Source organism: Hippopotamus amphibius, chromosome 13 (assembly GCF_030028045.1).
Source record: "Hippopotamus amphibius kiboko isolate mHipAmp2 chromosome 13, mHipAmp2.hap2, whole genome shotgun sequence".
NCBI lineage: Eukaryota > Metazoa > Chordata > Mammalia > Artiodactyla > Hippopotamidae > Hippopotamus > Hippopotamus amphibius.
This window is the reverse complement of record NC_080198.1, coordinates 36,390,272-36,412,010: the sequence shown is the minus strand read 5'-3', so window position 1 is coordinate 36,412,010 and position 21,739 is coordinate 36,390,272. Positions and strand designations below refer to the sequence as shown.

General features: G+C 41.9%; 2 protein-coding genes across 6 annotated transcripts in view; one reads left to right on the top strand and one right to left on the bottom strand.

Moving 5' to 3' along the window:
- The window catches only part of DCAF1 (DDB1 and CUL4 associated factor 1), an 81,625-nt gene extending 63,573 nt beyond the window's left edge, over nt 1–18,052 (bottom strand). For 3 of the 5 annotated variants that reach the window (XR_009048757.1, XM_057705514.1, XM_057705511.1), the window contains exons 1-3: nt 17,912–18,052; nt 8,781–8,898; nt 1,735–1,811 (exon numbers count right to left, since the gene is read on the bottom strand). Coding sequence is in view for 4 of the 5 variants with exons in the window: in XM_057705514.1 (XP_057561497.1) it covers nt 1,735–1,811; nt 8,781–8,890 (187 nt within the window). In the remaining variant the exon portion in view is untranslated. Of the gene's footprint in view, nt 1–1,734; nt 1,812–8,780; nt 8,899–15,509; nt 15,548–17,911 lie in introns of those variants that run through there. The other 2 variants (XM_057705512.1, XM_057705513.1) reach the window with 2 other exon arrangements.
- RAD54L2 (RAD54 like 2) overlaps nt 17,342–21,739 on the top strand; it is a 124,453-nt gene continuing 120,055 nt past the window's right edge. Inside the window, exon 1 of the mRNA XM_057705520.1 lies at nt 17,342–17,536. The gene's annotated coding sequence lies outside the window, so the exon portion shown is untranslated. The remainder of the gene's footprint in view (nt 17,537–21,739) is intronic.

The window sequence follows — 21,739 nt, the reverse complement described above, 5'->3', positions numbered from 1 at the left end:
CCTAAGAGAATGAACACCCCTGACTTCCCAGACAGAGAAAGGAAGGAAGCACAGCTTCTTTTGATGAGTGGCCTGGAGAAGACAGGCTCCAAGTCCAATCTCTCAATTATAATGCCAAAAGCAGCAGAGATGTGTCCTCAAACCTGTAATGACACTCCAGATTTGGGGGAGAGAGGGAATCCCACCAAGCAATCACCAATTCTAAAGAGAAAGTAAACTTGGCCATCGTAACTTCAGAGTTCCTGGCAAAAGAAAAGAGGCCAGGAACCTAGGATTTACTCAATACACAGTCTAAAAGTAAAAGAATTAGTTAATGGTTGGGGAAAATTATTGGTTTGCTTTTAAAACAGATATCTATTTTATTTAATTTTCCTTTGAGTGCAAATTTAGTCAAAGGATACAGTGTAGGATGAAGAAAAGATATAAGCTGCTAAGATAAAGTTTTTACCAAGCTGTAATTAATATCCCAAAGTAATTCACAAAAACCGAAGTTTGAAAATGTTATCATAAAAAACAAACGTGGACCTCAGATTACCTTTCTCTGTTTATAACTAATGAAACTGAGACCCTTGTTTTTATTAATAGAAATTATGCCTAATGACAAATGACTTGGCAAAAGAGGAAGGGAGGAAAAAAACTCTTTCAAATTTCTACTGAAAAGGGGCATTCTTCTTTCTTCTTCCTTGTTACCACTGCATCCTTTCCAAGGCAATGTCACTAAGTATGATCATCTCTTTAATTCTTTTAACAATCCCATGAATTAAGTTAATTTTTCTTTCCTACTTCTTCATGCTCTGACTGCTTTACTGAAGATGTGAATTCAACAGGCAAATAGTTCTTGAAGTCACAAGTGGGGAGGTCTAGGACAAGAGCAGCAGGTAACACCACATAAACTGGACACTCAATCTAAAATGCCTAGCTTACATAAAAGTCTAAGAAACAGAAATAAACTCTGGAACATTCAGGTGGATATACAATGTTCTTATTTGTATAAGTCCTACTTATTCTCGCTCTCTCTCCACATATAAAATCTCAGACTCTTCTCTCCAAAAGGGACTGCTTCTGGTTTTATAAAAGAGAAAATTTATATGCAATGTGGGCCCACATGACATAAGCTTTTGCCCACTGGTAATCTACCTTAGAGAGAACATAAAGTGGCAGTCTCGAGCCCCATATAGTTCTGTATTATAGCAAATTCCATGCCAAACCAGGCTGGGTTGCCATGGCTCTAATAAAGTTAGCCCAAAAGAAAACCACATTAACGTGAGATGGCATACTTTAGCTGTTGGGGCACTAAAGTAGACATCAAGAAGTCCATTTATTATTCAAGGTTCCAAGTATCAATTTCCTAACTGAAAGCAAGGCACTGAATGCATTCTCAACCACATTTCCCTATTAGTAAAAGGATAATTATTATTGTTAGAAAGATGAAGGCACAGAGGATAACATCTTTTGGTTTAAAAGTCAGAAAGGGAGAACATTTTTCTCTTTTTAAATCTCTGTAATCATATCAACTGAGTCAATAAGGTATATCTATATAATTTAGTTCCTTTAAGTTAGCTATCTTCTATTTGATAGGTAAATGTTAAAAGTATTTCCATTTTTCCTCTCTGCCCCCACCTTGAGCAATATTTTAACAAATAAATTCTTTTTCAACAGAAAAATATTCCTCATATTAAGCAGTTTTCTTTTGTAAGAAAATTAGAGCCAGGCTTAAGAAAACACAGATCTCACCAGGATGTCGATCATCAAATGGGTCTGGATCCCCCTTACGATATTCTTCAGTTTCTTTTTCAATCAATTCAGACATCCTAGCACAAAGAGAAGACAGGGTCAATTCTAGACAAGCATACAAAAAAATGCACCACTACCTATAATAGTCAATTCAATAGTCAAGGTACAAAATAAAAGCAAAAAATTAGAAAAGGGGTATTTTCTTGACAAACATAAAGATCTAAACAACCATCTCATAAACAATTTCCACTCCCAAATTCATTCTTCTCTCCAACTCTCCTGGCTCAAAAAATAGCACTACTACCCCTTCAGAAGCCAAAAACCTGAAAGTCATCACTTAAACCTTCCTTTTTCTCCCCATTCCCCACAGCAATAATTCCTATTAGCTCTACCTACAAAATATCTCCTGAATTCAATCATTTCTTTAAATTTTGACCATTCTTACCCTTGTCTAGACCACTTTTAACAACTTCTAGACTGTTTGCAATAGCCTTTTCCCTGGTCTCTGTTTCTTGTTTCCATGCTTGACCTGACACAATTCACTTCGAACTTTCAATGACTTACCACAACTTAAATTAAACCCAACTACGACATGGTTTACAGTAACCTGGCCTTTATCTGCATCTCTGATCATTTCTTGTACTCCTCCACTCATCCTTAATTACAGCTGCAGTCACATGGCCCTCCCTGCTCTTCAGAGTCCAAATTCATAACTGTTTCAGGACCTTTCCAGGTTATCCCGGCCTATAATATTCTTTCACCCACACAGGCTCCCAACTCTGCCCTAAGCAACCACTCACCTCTTTCTCACTAAAGATTATTTTGCCTGTTCTAGAATTTCACATAAATGAAATCATATATACTCCGTTTATATCTGGCTTCTTTCACTCAGCACAGAGTCATCCATGTTGCTGCATGTATCAATTTTTTAACTCACACATTTTTTTAAATAAAATTTCTTGTCGAGTACCCTAAGCAAGACTGACATTTTAATCTATTATAATGACAACCAAATAAAAGACTACCATGCTCTCCAGGATCTAGCATGCTCTATCCTAACTCAAACTCTCCTACACGCTTTATTTCCACAAAACCATACTTTCTAGCCTTAAGGGTTAAGCTCCGTGCAAAAATTCTTGCCCACTCTACTTTTCCCCATCAAGCCTCAAAAGTTTTTCTACCTTTTCTACTTTTCCCCCTAAACTCTGAAAATTCTCTCTGCCACAAAGAATGATTACACGAAATCATTTTAAATTACATATTATAAGATCTACTAGTATCTTCAGTGGAAACTAAGTAATATAGCACAGCAGAAGTTAAAAACCTGGATTCTGGAGCCAGATGGCCAGGGGTTAAATCATATCTCTTCCACTAACTGTTTGTGACTTTGGTCAAGTTACTTAACCTCTCTGTGCCTAATATGTAAAATGAGGATAACAGTCGCTATCTTACAGAGTTTCCCTGAGGTTTAAGTTAATAAACGTACTCTGCTTAGAAAAGAGCTTGATATGTCAGAGCTACTTAGGTATTGTTTCAGCAAAAACTGGGAATCAAGAACAAATAGAAAACCAATCGATCTAAGGTAGATATCGATGGGATGGGGCACGAGGGAGCCTTCTGGAGACAGTACTCAAGTTCTGTAACTTGATCTAGGTGATGATTTTACAAGTAAAGAATCCATCAGAGCACTATACAATATACACAGTCATCCCTCGGTATCTGCATGGAATTAGTTCCAGGACCTCTCAGAGACACTAAAATCCTCAAATGCTCCAGTCCTTTATATAAAATGGCATAGTACAGCTGGCTCTCCACATCCACAGGTTCAAGCAACCACGGGTCGACTATAAATTATATGTCAATAAAAAAATTTAAAAAAAAAACACCCACAGAACTTGGGTTAAGCTCATATAGCTTGGCCCAATTTCAGTCCTTTTTCAGAGAATTAAGTCAAAGGCTTGATTATAATTAATGAAACAACATAAAAACTAAAAAGTCAATCAAGATATAAATTTGTACGTTTTTCTTAAGAAAATGGCCAAAAGATCACTTAAAAAACCAGTCAGTGAAAGAGTAGGTAGGCCTGAAATTCATTTGCTTTTCAGGGAACACACCAAAACATCCAAACCTGAAGCCAGTTTGCAGAGTGAGAGGGATAACAGACGTGAAGATACTTTAGGAAATAGACAGTAAACTAACAGACCTACAATTTGGAGGATGTTAAGAGTTTTGCATCTATCTAAAATAAACAATACTTTGAATTCATCCTACTGTCTCTTAAAGTCCCAGACTAACCTTGAAGATCTTTAAGATCTTGCTCCACATAACTTTATCTTCCATTCCTACCTTATATTCACCCTCCACTCTGATGGGGCCCATTTCCTCACTGCCAAAAAACATGCCCCAGTTCATTCTCCCCTAGGTACCTTTTTCAGTTACATTTTCACTTTTCCTAGAAAACCTTGTCTCTATTTTTCATCAAGATATATTCTACTAAGTACTTCCCTGGTGGCGCAGTGGTTAAGAATCCACCTGCCAATGCAAGGGACACGGGTTCGATCCCTGGTCCGGGAAGATCCCACATGTCTCAGAGCAACTAAGCCCGTGCACCACAACTACTGAATCTGTGCTCTAGAGCCCATGAGCCACAACTACTGAGCCCACATGCTGCAACTACTGAAGCCCTCGCACCTAGAGCCCATGCTCTGAAACAAAAGCCACCGCAATGAGAAGCCCTCGCGCCACAACAAAGAGCAGTCCCTGCTCACCGCAGCTAGAGAAAGCCTGCGCACAGCAATGAAGACCCAACGCAGCAAATAAATAAAATAAATAAATTAAAACATGCAAAATTAAAAAAAAAAAAGATATATTCTACCAACTTTCAAGTCCCTGCTCCAAGGAACCTTTACCACATCCTATACTGGAAAGCCCACTAGAACTGGAGTTAAAACCCAGTATTCTAACCTTAGCTATCTACTGCCTGGCTACAGTCTTCTGCAAGTAGCTCAGAGGATGGCTATCTTTTTAACAATGTAGCTCTCAGTGACACTTTTAGTGAGGAAGAAGCTGAGGCTCAGAGAAGTGTCTCCTATAGTTCTGACACACAAAAGGTCCTCAAACATTTGTTGAGTGAATAGAAGAAACGGACTCATTCAAATTCTTTCCATTCTCCTAACCCCCAGAATATTTACAAACCATGTTGCCCAATCTAGTACTTCATTATATACTATTTTGTAACAATATGCATTTTTTGGAGCCATTAGTTGCCTCCTAGATGGTTATCTCCTTGAGGATAGGATCCCTCTATCTAGGCTTTGCACTGCTGAATACCATAGCATGACAAAGCTCAGGGTCAAAAATTATAATTAATATGAAATTATCCTGAAAAGAAAGTTTTTTGGTTTTTGGTTTTTTGGCCTCACCCCACACCTTCCAGGATCTTAGTTCCCCAAACAGGGATTGAACCCAGGCCCCTGGCAGTGGAAGCACCAAGTCCTAACCACTGGACCACCAGGAAATTCCCAAAAATAAAGTATTAAAAAATACTTTATATTTTTGAGCCATCAAGTGAATCTACCACTAACATTATCATCCCCATTTATGACTCTCTCCTCCTTTCAAAGGTGCATCAATCAATAACCCACATGTTAAATGCACAGTACTTAAGATTCTTTAATTCACTGTGGCTGCATTTCAAGCAGCTTGTGATTAGTAGTTCTTAATCTCCACCTCTACAAATGAAAATCCACTTTCCATCAGTCAGCAATAATCCTTTCCCTAAAAAGAAAAACTATACTTTCACATATTCCCCATCTATCAAGAACAGTTATGAACAAAGCATTTATCCCTGTTTAAACTTTCATAAGATCTTAGTTCTCTTTATCACTAGAGAATAGATCACTGCATAAACAAAAAGTTTTTTTTCTCTGCTATGATATCACAGATTAGATGTTAAAGAGCCTCATGTTCCAGAGGCTTCCTGCTTAGAAAAACCATGGGCATCCCTCGCCAGCCTTTATTTTTCACTTTCTTTTCGTAACAGATTCATTCAATAAAATTATGTCCCACTCAGTTTACTATGTACCAGGCATTGGGCAAGTCACTGTCCGAGCAGACACAAGGAGACACCAATAAAAATGAGTAGACCTGCCTTCAAAAAACTTAAAATTTAGCAAGGAGACACATGTAAAAAGATAATTATACTACAAATGGTAATTAAAATGGGGGGGGAGATTTTCTTTTTTTTATAAATTTATTTATTTATTTATTATTTTATTGGCTGTGTTGAGTCTTTTTTTGCTGTGCGCGGACTTTCTTTTTAGTTGCGGTGAGTGGGGGCTACTCTTTGTTGCAGTGCGCGGGCTCCTCATTGCTGTGGCTTCTCTTGTTGCGGAGCACGGGCTTTAGGTGCATGGGCTTCAATAGTTGCAGCACATGGGCTCAACAGTTGTGGCTCACGGGCTCTAAAGAGCAGGCTCAATAGCTGTGGCACACGGGCTTAGTTGCTCCGTGGCATGTGTGATCTTCCTGGAGCAGGGATCGAACCTGTGTCCCCTGCATTGGCAGGCAGATTCTCAACCACTGCGCCACCTAGGAAGCCCGGAAGATTTTTTTTTTTAATTGAAGTATAGTTGATTTACAATGTTGTGTTAATTACTGCTGCAAAGTGATTCAGTTATACATATATATGTACACATACATACATTTTTTAAAATATTCTTTTCCATTATAGTTTATTATAGGATATTGAATATAATTCTCTGTGCTATACAGTAGGACCTTGTTGTTTATCCATTCTATATATAAAAGATTACATCTGTTAACCCCAACCTCCCTCTCCATCCCTCCCCCAACCCCCTCACCCCCTTGGCAACCACCAGTCTGTCCTCTATGTCCGTGATTTCGTTTGTTTCATAGACAGGTTCATTTGTGTCATATTTTAGATTTCACATATAAGTGATATCATATGGTATTTACAGACACGATTCTTGAACTGCTTCCTGAAAAGGACTAGAGTTTGCCAGGCAGATATACCAAGGAAAGGCATTTCAGGCCAAAGAAACAGCAAGTGTAAAGGCACACAGACACTGGAAAATATGGTACTATTCCTCACTGAAGAACAACACTATGAGGCAAAAAAAGGAAGTAGAGGCCAAATCATAAATGGCCTCATAGGCCACTCTAAAAAGTTGATATTTCATTCTGTAGGAAAAGGGAGCCGGGGAGAATTACGAGCTGAGGTATGCCTATAAGATTTGTGTATGAAAAAGATAAATCTTTCAGCAAAGGGGATGATGTATTAGAATAGGGTAAACTGGAGACAGAGGGATAATGCACACTGCCTAATGAGCCAGCCAAGACACAATCAATACCTAATGAAGGAAGTGGGAATGGAGGAGAAGAGGAAGGAGAAATCCAAAGGGCTTGGCGACTAAGTTGTGCTAGTAAAGGAATACACTAGGGAGAATGGTTTTCAGTTTTTAGTTTAAAACTATTTACACCAAGGCAGGGAGTACAAAAGCACAAACTGTGAATGAAGAGGGAAGCAGGATAAAGAAGATAAGCTCTATTTTGGACACAATATGTTTCAGCTATCTGTGGAACAACCAGGTAAATAAGTGTTCACCAAGCAGCTGAGAAATGGGTCTGAAATTTTTAAGAAGAAGAGTCTGAAGTAGAAATAGAGATTTGAAAGTTAACATGAGAATAATTTTTTTAAATCATGGACAGAGACAAAACTATCTACATACAATATTTAGGATGAAGAGAGAAGAGTAACACGAATAAAACCTTGGGGCTAAAATATGGGCAGGAGAAGAAACTAGGAAGGAGAATGACAACAAAAGGGCCTGAGAGGAAAGGGAAAACATTTTAAAAGCTTCAAGAAGTAGAGAGATAAAGACTAGTTCTGATGGGGGGGGAAATGGATTTAGAATTCACAAAGTGAGCCTTCCTTCCTTCCTCTTTCTTTCCTTTCTTCCTTCCTTCTTTCTTTCGTTCTTTCTGTATCTCTCTATCCCCCTCCCTCCCTCTCTCCCTTCCTCTCTCTCTCTCTCTCTCTCTCACTTGCTTCATCTGGGCAGATAGAAATTATTTTGCTCTGAGAAGTGAGAATAAATGACTAGAAGAAGTGAAAAGAGAAGAAAGAATTACTGGGGGCCCAGTATATGCTCTTGAGAAACTATTTAATGACCTATGTATGCCAACGCTTATGCAGGGTCTGAATGAGTGCTGTAAGGTCAGACCCAATGATCCCATTGATTTTCTGGCAGAGTACCTTTTCGAGAATAATCGTGAAATGCAGTGAAACTTTAAAGATCTCAGGTCAGGGACTTCCCTGGTGACGCAGTGGTTAAGAATCCACCTGCCAATGCAGGGGACATGGGCTCAATCCCCGGTCCGGGAAGATCCCACAAGCCACAGAGCAACTAAGCCCATGCATCACAACCACTGAACCCACGTACCGCAACTACTGAAGCCCACGCACCTAGAGCCTGTGCTCTGCAACAGGAGAAGCCACTGCAGTAAGAGGCCTGCACACTGCAATGAAGAGTAGCCCCTGCTCGCCACAACTAGAAAAGGCCCACGAAGCAACAAAGACCCAACACAACCAATAATAAATTAATTAATTAAAAAAAAAAATCTTGTGTCATATACTTTTACAGAGCTGGAGATGAGTTTAACATTGTAATCTGAAAAACTGTTTTTAAAATGCTTTTCTACTTTTTGGGAAATTCTTTTTTTTCTTCCTGCAAACAAATATTTCATTAAGTAGAGTTATTATAAAAAGTTCTGTGGAAAAAAAAAAAAAGAAAATTCACAAAGTGAAAATGTTCTATACTATTCTCCACTTTTTACTTTTTTTTTTCTTTCTTTCTTTTTTTTTTTTTGGCCACACCACACAGCTTGCAGGATCTTAGTTCCCCAACCAGGAATTGAACCTGGGCCCACGGCGGTGAAAACACCAAATAATTATCACTGGACCACCAGAGCAGTCCCAATTTTTCCTTTTTTTCAAAAAAAAAAAAAAAATTAACTGTTCATACCTGGTAAGGATAGGTACCATGTCCTGCCCACTGCCATGTTCCTTTTCCCACTGCTCCAGCAGGGTAGTGAGCTCAGCTTTGGAGTCCACGTGTACCGCTACTGTAGTCATGGCTTGGCCTAAGGAAGCAAAAATTAAAAAACACACAAAAATGAATACAGGCAAATAAATCTGACATACTTCCTACAAAAAGAAAAGTGAGGAGGGAGGAAAAAAAGGGATGAGCAAGCAAGGGAAATAACTAAAAGCATGGGAAATTTAACCCTTAGACTCTGTAGATAATTTTATTTGTGGTACGACAGGAAACACAGGATTGGGAACCTAGATACTCATCAAGTCAAGACAAACAAGTCTTGGACTTCCTAGGTGGCACAGTGGGTAAGAATCTGCCTGCCAATGCAGGGGACATGGGTTCAATCCCTGCCCCAGGAAGATCCCACATGCCGTGGAGCAACTAAGCCCATGGGCCACAACTATTGAGCATGTGCTCTAGAGCCCATGAGCCCCAATTATTGAGTCCATGTGCTGCAACTACTGAAGCCCACGCACCTAGAGCCCGTGCTCTACAAGAGAGGCCACCACAATGAGAAGCCCGCGCACCACAACGAAGAGTAGCCCCCACTCGCCGCAACTAGAGAAAGCCCGTGTGCAGCAACGAAGACCCAGCACAGCCAATAAAATAAATAAATAAATAAATTTTAAAAAAAGACAAGTCTTTTCACCTCTCTCAATTTCAGTTTGCTAGACTGTCAAATGAGACTGGGAACTGGATCAAAATCATGATTCTTAATCATTCCAGGATCAGGAGTTTCTGAGAATCAGGCAAAACCTATAGTTCCTTTCTCCCCTCAGAAACACACATACAGGTAATCGTGCTTTTCAGAGAAGTTCACTATACACCACTTCGTTTTATGAAAGACCTACATTAGTATCTGTTTTCGCTAACCCAAAGAAATCTGAAGAGGATTTTTGCTTTTACAGAAAAAGGCAAAAAGCAAAGTTGTGTTTGCTTTGCAGCAAGCCATTATAAAGGCAGTGTGTACCCCGAGCAGTGAGAGTGGTACCGCCAAGCTCCTTCCAGGGGTACTACACTCAGCATCAAGCTGCCACAGCTTTGAACTGTGCCTAAAAGCATCTGTGTTTATCTCAATTTTTGTGCACCTGTTAGCAAGATGTATCCTAAGGTAACTGCTTCTTCAAGTCATTTCAGCTTACGAAAGGTTTCACAGGAACACTCTACAACCTGTACCTACACACCATATGTACAGTAATCCCAAGTCTAGATCTCTGAGGTCCAAATCTTTGAGGATACTTTTTTTTTTAAATACAGAATACAGCAAAAACTACTCCCAGAAATAGTTTGCTCTGTAAGTCTTTGGAGGAAAGTTCTATGAAAGATAAGCAACACACTCCTGTTAATGCTTAACAACAGATCAAGAACTGAAGTGGATATCATTACCAACATGAAAGCTGGAAAGGAATATTATAAAACCCATTCGTCTTTCAGGCTTCCTAACCTGTCTCATAGCTGACCTTCTGGAAGGAGGATAAGAGGCTGGAGAAAGGCAGAAAAAGTTGCTGGGTTTAGTGATCAGCCCAAGGGTACAAAAGGACAGGTGAAACAGGCTCTGAAGGAGCCGCATGAGACATCCACATGGGGAAGAGAATTTTTTCGGGACTCCAAAAGGGATAAATGAGACCCAAATGTTTAGGTGGTTTATAGATCAACTTCTTTGCCAAAGTAGTCTTAGGATCAAATTGTCAAATCCTGCCATGCAAAATGTGTATTATCACAGAAATAGCAACTGTTCTATAAAAAGTTTCAGTCCAGAAAGGCATTACTAGCTCATCTAGGATTATTGTTCACTCTTCTAAAGATATCGATCATAAGACCAAAAGGAATATATTTACCACCAACTCTCTAAATTTTAAACATTTATGTTTTAATCAAGTTGAGGCAATTCTAACAGTAGATAGTAATTCACATCACCTGAGCTACCCCTAACTCCAAAGGAGAAATGCTTCAAAAAAAAAAAAAAAGTTAAAATGCTTCTTTTCTACAAAGAATCCACATTTTCAGTCTTTCCAGCCAAAGTCACAGAAAAGAAATACAGCAGATGTGACTAACTAATATGGATGTCTGACCATATTAGAATTAAGAAGACCCATGCTATATTTCTGACTGCAATCTACTAACTATATATACATTTTTAAAAGTTTATGGACTTCCCTGGTGGTCCAATAGTTAAGAATCCGCCTTCTGGGGCTTCCCTGGTGGCACAGTGGTTAAGAATCCGCCTGCCAATGCACAGGACACAAGTTCGATCCCTGGGCCAGGAAGATTCCACATGCTGTGGAACAACTAAGTCCATGTGCCACAACTACTGAGCCTGAGCTCTAGAGCCTGCGAGCCACAGCTACTGAGCCTGAGTGCCACAACTACTGAAGCCCACACACCTAGAGCCCGTACACCTAGAGCCCGTGCTCTGCAACAAGAGAAGCCACTGCAATGAGAAGCCTGTGCACCGCAACAAAGAATAGCCCCCACTTGCAGCAACTAGAGAAAGCCCGTGCGCAGCAATGAAGACCCAACGCAGCCAAAATTAATTAATTTTTTAAAAAAGGAATTAAGATCAATCCTCAAATTCTTTCAAAAAACTGAAGAGGAGGGACACTTCCTATTTTATTACATAAAGCCAGCACTACCCTGATACCAAAGACAGATAAAGACATCACAAGAAAACTACAGACCAACATCCTTTATGAAAACAGATGCAAAAATCCTTTACAAAATACTGAAAGATGAATACTGCAGCATATTAAGAGGGTTAGATATCATGACCAAGTGGGATTTATCCCAGGAATACAAGGGTGGTTTGACATATGAAAATCAATTAAATTAACACATTAACAGAACGAAGGGGGAAAAATGATCATGTGGTTGACACAGAAAAGCATCTGACAAAACCCAACATCCTTTGTGATAAAAACACTCAATAAACTAGGGACAGAAGAGAACTTCCTCAATATGGTAAAGGGCATTAATCACAAAAAACCATGGTTAACAGTGTACCCAGTAGTGAAAGACTGAAAGCTTTCCCCCTAAAATCAGAAACAAGACAAAGATGTCTGCTTTCACCACTTAAACACTGAACTGGAGTTCTAGCCAGAGCAATTAGACAAGAAAAATAGAAGGTATACAAGTTGGAATGGAAGAAGTAAAATTATCTTTATTCACAGATGACATGACCCTACTTATAGTAAATCCTAAACAATCCACAAACAAAAACTATTGGAATTAATTAAAAAGTTAGCAAAGTTACAGGATACAAGATTAACACACAAAAATTAGTTGTATTGCTATATACTAGCAATAAACAATTCAATATGAAATTAACAATTTCACTTAAAATAGCATTAAAAAGAATAAAATACTAAGAAATCAATTTAAGTCAAAAAGGCATAAGATTTCCACAAGGAAAACTACAAAACATTGCTGGAATAAATTAGAGAAGACCTAAATAAATGGAAAGATATCCTGTGTTCACGGATTAGAAGCCAATATTGTTAAGAAGGCAATACTCTCCAAAGTGGCCAACCGGCAATACAATTCCTACCAAAATCCTAATGACCTTTTTTGCATTAATGCAAACATCAATCCTAAAATTTGTATATAACTGCAAGGGATCCTGAATAACCAAAACAATCTTGAAAAAGAAGAATTCACACTTCTGACTTCAAAACTACAAAGTACAATAATCAAAACAGTATGGTACTGCCATAAGGAAAGACATATATACCAGTGCAATAGAACTGAGAGTCCAGGGACTTCCCTGGTGGTCCAGTGGTTAAGAATCCACCTACCAATGTAGGGGACGCGGGTTTGATCCCTGGTAGGGGAACTAAGATCCCACATACTGCAGGGCAACTAAGCCGATGTGCTGCAACTACTGAGCATATGGGCCACAACTAGAGAGCCCATGCTCTCTAGAGCCTGCACACCACAACTACAGAGCCTGTGTGCCACAGCGGAAGATCCCCCATGCCACAACTATGACCCAATGCAGTCAAAAATAAAACACATAATTAAAAAAAAAATTGAGAGTCCAAAAATAAGATCTCACATCTATGTCAATTGATATTTAACAAGTGGGCCAAGACCAGTCAATAGGGAAAGAATTTGTTGAAAGACCATTAGACCACTACTAGAAAAACTAATGGTCTTTCAACAAATTGTGCTGAGACAACTGGATATCCACATACAAAGGAATGAAGTTGGATCCTTGCCTCACACCATATACAAAAATTATCTCAAAATGGATCAAAGACTTAAATGTAAGAGCTTAAACTTTAAAACTCTTAGAGGTAAACATAGGGGTAAATCTTCATGACCTTGTTTGCCAAGGGATTTTCGTTTAATGTCAAAAGCATAATCAACAAATGACTAGATAAACTGGACTTCAACGTTTAAAACTTTTGTGCATCAAAGTACATTACCAAGAAAGTGAAGACAACCCACAGAATGGATGAAAATCTTTGCAAGTCATATATCTGATAAGGATCTAGTATCCATAATAAATAACTCCTACAACTCAACAACAACAAAAAACCTGATTCAAAAATGGGCAAAGGGCTTGAACAGACATTTCTCCAACAAAGATATACAAATGGCCAACAAGCATAGCACATGAAAAGACATTCAACATAATCAGCCATTAGGGAAATGAAAATCAAGACCACAACGAGGGGGGACTTCCCTGGTGGCACAGTGGTTAAGAATCCACCTGCCAATGCAGGGGACATGGGTTCAATCCATGGTCCGGGAAGTACCCACATGCCGCAGAGCAACTAAGACCGTGAGCCACAACTACTGAGCCTGTGCTGTAGAGGCCGTATGCCACAACTACTGGAGCCCGTGCACATAGAGCCTGTGCTCCGCAACAAGAGAAACCCCCGCAATGAGAAGCCTATGCACAACAACCAAGAGCAGCCCCTGCTTACCGCAACTAGAGAAAGCCCACGCACAGCAATGAAGACCCAATGCAGCCAATACATACATAAATACACACATAAGTAAATAAATAAGGGGGGACAAAACCACAATGAGGGGACTTCCCTGGTGGTCCAGTGGTAAAGAATCTGCCTTCCAATGCAAGCCCGTGGGCCACAACTACTGAGCTTGCACATGCCTCAACAAGAGAACTCGCATGCTGCAAACTACAGAGCCCACAGGCTCTAGAATCTACATGCCACAACTAGAGAGAAGCCCGCACGCCACAACAAAACATCCTGCATGCCTCAACAAAGACCCAGGGCAGCCAAATAAATAAATAAGTAAACAAACCATAATGAGATACCAATCATACCTACTAGGACGACCAAAACCAAAAAATTAGAAAATAAGCACTGGCAAGGATGTGGAGAAACTGGAATGTACACTGCTGATGGGAATGTAAAATGGTACAGCAGCTATAGAAAATAGTTTGGTGCTCCTCAAAAAGTTTAAAAAAAAGTTAAACAGAATTACCATATGACCCAGCAGTTCCACTCCAAGGTATATACCCAAAAGAACTGAAAACAGATATTCAAACACACAACTGTACACAAATGTTCAAAGTATATTCACAAGAGCCAAAAGGTGGAAACAACCCCAAATGTTCACCAACAGATGAATGGATAAATAAAATGTGGTTATATTCATACAATGCAACATTATTCAGCCACAGAAAGGAATGAGGTACTGAGACATGTTACAGCTGTGGATGAAACAATATGCCAGGTGAAAAAAGTCATACACAAGAGGTCACATATCCTATAATTCTATTTATATGAAACACTCAAAATAGGTAAATTCCTATACAGAGAACTACCTAGTGGTTGCCAGGGGCTTGGGGGAGGGGGAAATAAGGAGTGACTACTTAATGGATATAGGGTTTCCTTTTGGGGTGATGAAAATGCCTTGGAACTAAGAGAGGTAATGGTGGTACAAACACTGTTCATCTACTAAATGCAACTGAATTGTGCACTTTAAAATAGCTAATGGTTAATCTATGTCATGCAAATTTTACCACAATTTTTTTTAAATGGGGGGAAAACGGGTCCAGGAGGGAATGCCTCTTAGATAACTTAAGCAGCTGGCCGAGCAGGGCTTATAAACGCAAAGTTTAAAGGAATACTACCTGTAATAAAGGTCAATCAAGGACATAAAAACAGTAAAATTTTAGAGTTCAAGTTAGAAACACACACGTACTTCTGGTACCATTTTCAAAATTTTCAATTAACTATGCCTAAAAGTAATTATAACTTTGGGAATAATCACTTACCCAGGGAAAATAAAAACTGAAAATAAGCTGAAATAATACTATCAATGATAATTCATTTTGCTCTCAATGAAAGATTATTAACAAAACACAAAAGCTGAAGTTATCTTGTTATGGACAAAAGAGTGAAGGTACACTACTCAATTCACCATGTTCTAAAGTGAGTTCTTTAAGTGGTATGCAGAATTTATGGTCTGTCTAATGGTGATACAATAGTTATCAATTACTGAATATTTGTATGAGACAGACACTTGGTTAAGTAATTTACTTACATTATTCTGAATTTTCACAACCACCCTGCCTTAATTTTACAGATGAGGAAAGGGGCTCAGTGAGGTCCCCAAGACCACTCAGTTGGTACTTGGTAGAAAAGGGGTTCAAGCATTCAAATTCCAACTCTGCCAACATACCTGTGAGATCTTGGTCAAGTTATTTAACTTCTCCAAATATCAATTTCCTTATCTGTAAAACGGAAATGGTTGTTGTGAAGGTTAAATGATAATACTGTCCATACAATGGAATAATATATAGCCCTACAAAAAATTACATAAAGGAAATTCCCTGGTGGTCCAGTGGTTAGGATTCAGCGCTCTCACTGCTGGAGCCCTGGGTTTGATCGCTGCTCAGGGAATTAAGATCCTGCAAGCTGCAGAAGGTGGCAAATAAATAAACAATAACCATGTAGAAAGTATCCTAAAAGATGCCTGCCAAAGTATTTAGAGGTGCTGTGCCTGCAACTTATTTTCAAATGGTTCCACAAACTAAAATATACCACACATCTACCTACTAAGTGAAACCATAACAGATTAATAACAAGTGTTGAATCCAGATGGATAAAAAAGTACTCACTTTACTATGCTTTCAACTTTTTAATACGCTTGAATTTTTTTCTAATTAAAAAACAGTAGAAAACTAAGCAGCATTTCCTTTCCTAATCTGGACCAAATCTCAAAACACTGTCACGTGAGAAAAGCAAAGTGTGTGTGTGTGTGTGTGTGTGTGTGTGTGTGTGTGTGTGTGTGTGTGTGTGTGTGTGTGTGTGTGTGTCTGTGTCGCTGGAAGAATACATAAGAAACGGATAATAACTATTACTTTTGTGGCCGGTAACTGACTTTCTGAAGGACAGAGGTAGAAGAAAGATTCTCCACTATGTGTTATGATCCTAGCTCTACCATTTTTCCACTATTTTGTTACCTTTTGTAACTTTTGAGTTAAACCATAGAATCTGTCCTCTTTTAATACACAATACTGTATGGCCTATTTGGCAAAAAACTGTCCCAAAGGCTAAAAAAAGTTCACGTTAAGGATAGATCCCATAAGGTTACAATTCTGAAACAAACACCTGTAAGCATTCTTCATTAAAAAAAAAAAAACTGGGAAAAAAACCCAAGTTTGGAGCTTCAAGTAAAATTTACCTAATAATTAGTATAACATATGAGATCATTTATAGCAATTCTCTATTACTGTCCATGACCATGACAGAAACAGCATAAGAAAATTGGTAACAAACCAACTTCAATCACTTCAAACTAACATGTGATTCATTCTACCAGTCCTCCTCTATTAACTACTGTAAAGCAGAACAGTAAAACACTGTGCTCAGCAACTACTCAAGAGAGGTTGAACATAAAAGGATTTCCTTTGTAGTTCCCGAATTCTGTACCTATTATTTCCTTTACATCCAAAAACATATCACCACTCAAAAATGGATAACTGTAATATACAAAACCCAAATCTTGACAGCATCAAGCAGAAAAACAGCAAATCGATTCCCAAAGAGTCTAAATATACAAGCTTACATAAACCTTAAATTCCAGTAAACTGAGACAAGAAAATTACAGGACAACACTGCCAATGAACCTCTCACTCTTTACATTAACAAAGCGTTTAGAACAGGAAGATGCTGCTAATATTAAAACACAGAGACTAATTAAAAGGCTTCACTGAAAAGACAGAGTAAGGAAAAACTGAGGCCAACGTGACATGGATAAGGACGAGTCACCTGGGACCCAAAAAGAACCACTTACAAACAATCCTAAACTACTTCAACACAAGCGAAAGCCGAGCACTAACAGTGCAATAAGAGGAAGTGGAGACGCAAACCGTCTAGGAAGAGTTAAGCAAATGCCAGACACCCAGTTAAAAACGACTATAACCCCCGGAAATAGGATCCCAGGAAGCTTGCCTCTAAGCTGCAGGACCCGCACACCTCTCATTCCACTCTTCCCCGCCACCACGGGGATGGGAGGAGTGCCCGGAGAACCCGGCCCCGAGAGCTGGGCGGGTGCAAGGGGAGGTGGCACGAGGCCGGGGGAGGTGGCACGAGACCGAGGGATGAGAGCCCGCCCAGCTGACTGGAGCTAGAGGCGGAGACACAGCATGGGAAGGGGGCCGCCGTACCGTAAGGAAGATGGAGCCACCCACCCCACCCTGGCCGGTAAGGAGCGAAAATTGGGAGAGTTGGGAGATAAAAGGTAATGAGGGGAATGAGAGGCGCCCCTCCCCCAGGTAGGGGCGGGCACACCCTTGCCTTCCACTCCGGGCGGAAGAGTTACTCTTGGGAAGCTTCTTTTGCGGACTGGAGGAAGAACGTGGAGGCCCCGCCCCCGAGCCAAGAATCTGGAGGAGGAAAAGTCCTGTCAGGCCCCGGACGAAGCATCCCGGGAGGCCTGGCCCGCCCCCGTCCCAGCCGGCGGCCCAGGCAGGTGCCGCCCCTCCCCCAGCCCGGAGCCCACTCTCCCGCCCGCAAGACCACGCGCCCTGTCTCCCCGCGCCCCTCCCACGGAGCCGTCTCTCTCCCTTCCCCACTCACCTTACCGGGCGGCTCTGCCGCTCCCCCCTGAGCCCGCCAGCGGCCACAGTTCACACACACTGCCTCAGGTCCCGCACTCACTCTCCCTCACTCACACACAGCGCGACCACGGCTCTGGAGCGGCCCACATATTATGCGTCACTCGCGTGCTACGTGCTCTGCGCGCGCGCGCGCGTTCCCCAACTTGGCGCGAGGCTTGCTGGCAGGAGGCGGGAGGACAACACCAGGGCAAGCGGAGGACTATCGAGCCCCGGAGCCGCCTGGGAAATGAAGTTCCGCCTCTAGGGGGCGGAGCGCACCAGTCTTGATTGGCGTGTGAGCGGGTTCCCCGCACGTTGACTTCTGGAAGTTGTAGTTTTTAGCATTAAAAACGGCTACGTACTCGTTGGCTGCTCAGGAAGGCGGAAGCGAGAAGTGAGAGAGTCGATCCTCCGAGGCCAACGCCAGAACTGCTGGATACCTTCTCAGTACCTCATTCGGCCCTGTATGACAGGGAAGAGCCGTTGTTTTATTCTCTCATTTGCCTCATTGTACCTAGAACATACCAGGATCTAAGAAGATATTTCCCAAAGTGTGTGAGAAATCACAGCAGTCATTAAACTCTGGTCTTTCTGTTCAAAACCTACCCTGTAGGATCAATATTTATCCTAGGTATCATATTTGAGGCAGAGAAAAGGAAAAAAATCAAAAGGAGATAGATTAAGGCAGGGCTGACCTCAGAGGTCATCTAATTCCTTTATTTTGCAGCTGGGAAAAGTGAAACCCAGAGAGAGTGAGTGACTTGATTCACATCACACAACCAATTAGCCACAGAACCAGAACGACTCCTGACTCTGACTCGGGGATCCCTTTCTGGAGACGTGAAAGGTAAACTCCACAGCCGAGCAGAATCTCTCCCTGACAAGATCCTATCCAGCTTTTATCTCTGGGAGTCCTGAGCAAGTTTCTCTGCATTTTTATGGAATCCTCACAGTCAGCACTTTCACATGGGGAACATTGGACACAGCAAGCCTGAAGCCATAGTCAGGTTCCATAGCTAGTAAGAAGCTAGCCAGAACCTGGATGCTGGGTCTCTTGATTCTGCTCTCCACCGGACCCCATTCCCCACTTTCCAGAAAAGAGACCACCCTCCTTCACTTAAGTGTGTAACTTGAAACAACTGATATTCAGGCACAAAATTCTAGAATGTTGGGTGGCAGTACGGCAGATGTGTCATCTCTCTGCAACACTTTTACCTACCATAACACACAGCTCTCTTCTGTGTTTCTGGGACTTTGCCTATATCAGTAATGGCCACTACCATTTTCTTTGACTTTATAGCTCTGAGCCAAGTGTTTTACCCACACTTTTTCATATAACCCTCATTACCACCCCACAGGGTACGTGCAGTTCACTGCCTACACAGATGAGAAACCTGAGCCCAGATTGGTGGCACAAGGAATGGGGCCCAGGATCGTGGGTCCGCAGGGTGGACTGATAACTTTCCTACATCAGTCCTCCAGCCCTCCTTCAGCTGACTTTTCTGCCATGCCTCCCTGGGTCATGAACCCAAAATGCATGAGGATGGAGCATTCAAGCCTTAGATACCCTCCCTTTGTTGGATCTAGCCAGTGCGGTGGTGACTTCCTCACTGACTGGGGTCCTGAAAGGCAGAGCCCCTGTGGGAACCTAGGTTCCAGCTTGCCTGCTCCTGGCACAGCCTCAGCCTGCCACCAGATGGCACTGCTCCCCTTCAGAAAATCAGCCTGGAGCCCTGGGTAAAGGGGTGTGCCAGAGGGAATTTGAAAAAGCTGGGGCCCAGGTGGCTGGGAAAGCAGAACAGGGGCTATATAGGGCCTGTCTAGCAACTGCTTCCTCTGTAATTTGTTCTATAATGCCTGCGGCCCCCCTATCTCTGCCAAAAGTTCCCCACGTACACAGCCACACACCTGCAGACACTCCCAGACTCCTACTCTGGGAAGAGGAAGAGACTGCACTTAGGTTTTCTGTGCTGCACACACATTTTAAGCATGCTCACTGACATTTCATAGGCCAGGCACGCATGCCAGAGACACAAGCATACACTCCCGTGCATTGGCACCACTCCTCACAGCCAGTGCTTTCACATCTAAGTACATACAAGAACAAAGCTACAGATAAATCAAGCCCACACATCCAGCTTGACCTGGCACATCACACCTGAATCACTGGGAAAAGTTTCCTTGACCTATTTGGAAGAACATTTCTGGACTCTGTCTCTCTGTGCTCTGCCTGTTCCCATCTCCACCTGTGGTATGCCTCAAAAAAGAAGCAGCCACCATTCAAAAGAGCAAGAAGTCATGCTTTCAGGGCTGCCCAGTGGCAGAGGGAGGGCAAGAGCAGCCCAGCCTGGTCCCAACACCAAGAGCTACAGACTTAGGTATGCTCCAACCTGCCCTCATCCCCACACGTGCCCATGCACTGGGGTAGGAGAATCAATAGCACCACGTCCTCTAGGCTTCAGGATGCTCCTCCCCTTTCCCCTGTGTCCCCCATCTCCCCCATCACTTACTTCCAGGTTCACCGGACCCAAGTGCTCCCATCAGCCCATCCCCACCCTGGTGCCACCACAACTCCTGGCCTCCTCCTGTCCCACATCTTTTCCCACTCTGCTGTTGGCTGAACAAGACTGCCCCTGCAAGTGTCCAGGAGTCACAGGAGCCACTGAGGAGAGGCTCAGGGCTTCCAGGCTCTGGGGACCCCAACCTGGACAAGAAGGGAATTCGTATCATTTGCGTGGTGCTCTCCCCCTTCCTGGAAGTCCCTACAGCCCCCTAGAAAGATGGAATACTACCCTCGTTGCCCAAGAGATGTGCAAAGCAACCACCCCTATATGACTGCCTCCATGTGCACCATTCTCATTTCACATAGTAAGAAACTGAGGCTCCACCTCATCCAGTGGCCACAGACGCTGCAGCCTCCAGAAGTCAATTCCCCCTCCTGCTCCCACAGGTACAACTTCATAGAGGGGCCTAAGACTCAGGTAAGAAATGAAGCAGCAGCCCTCCAGCCCCGCCTCAACTCCCAGGTACCAGGACCCCAGCCAGAGTGAGGAGCCCCCAGAAGAGCCCCATGCAATATTGAGAACATACTTATATATTTAAAATTGAACTGGACATTCTATATTTTATCTAGCAACCCCACCTCAGAACCACTGCTCAGCCACAGACCCCAAGGACGCCCCTTGGTGGCCCCCAGGGCCTCACTTAAATCATCTGCAAAATAGAAGTAAATCAAAACAGCTGCCTCCCAATGGGTCTCATTAAAGATTAGACAGGCCAAACAGTCAAGGCTGCCTTATCCGAAAGCTGATCTGGGTGATATCAAGCTCAAAGTCCTCCCTTCTCCCCCTTCTCTCTTTAACCCTATCACTGATGGTCACAGGTAAGAAAATAGTTTCTTTTCCTCTTCATTGGGAAGAGTTTGCAGAAGGAGATAGGTCAGCTGATGAGTCTACCTTTGGAGGTAAACAGACCTGAGTCCTAACGCTGATGCACCCGTTTACCAGCTGTGAGACGTTGGCCTGATTACTTCACCTCTCGAGCTTCAGTTTCTCCAGCTGAAAATGGGAATAATACCTCCTTTCTAGCAATGTTATGAGGACAAATTGTGATCATGCCTGTAAAGTGCTTAGCTTGGGACCTGGCACACAGGAGGTGCTAGCTAAGTGATAGCTATTTCTGTTGTGATTATTCTTAGTCTGTGGCTGGCCCTGATGCCTTTCTTCAGGACTACCTCAGCCCTGGCTGATTTCTCTTTGCCCCCGGTACTACTGCCTGCTGGAAGAGCTCAAGCTTTCCTCATCAAAAT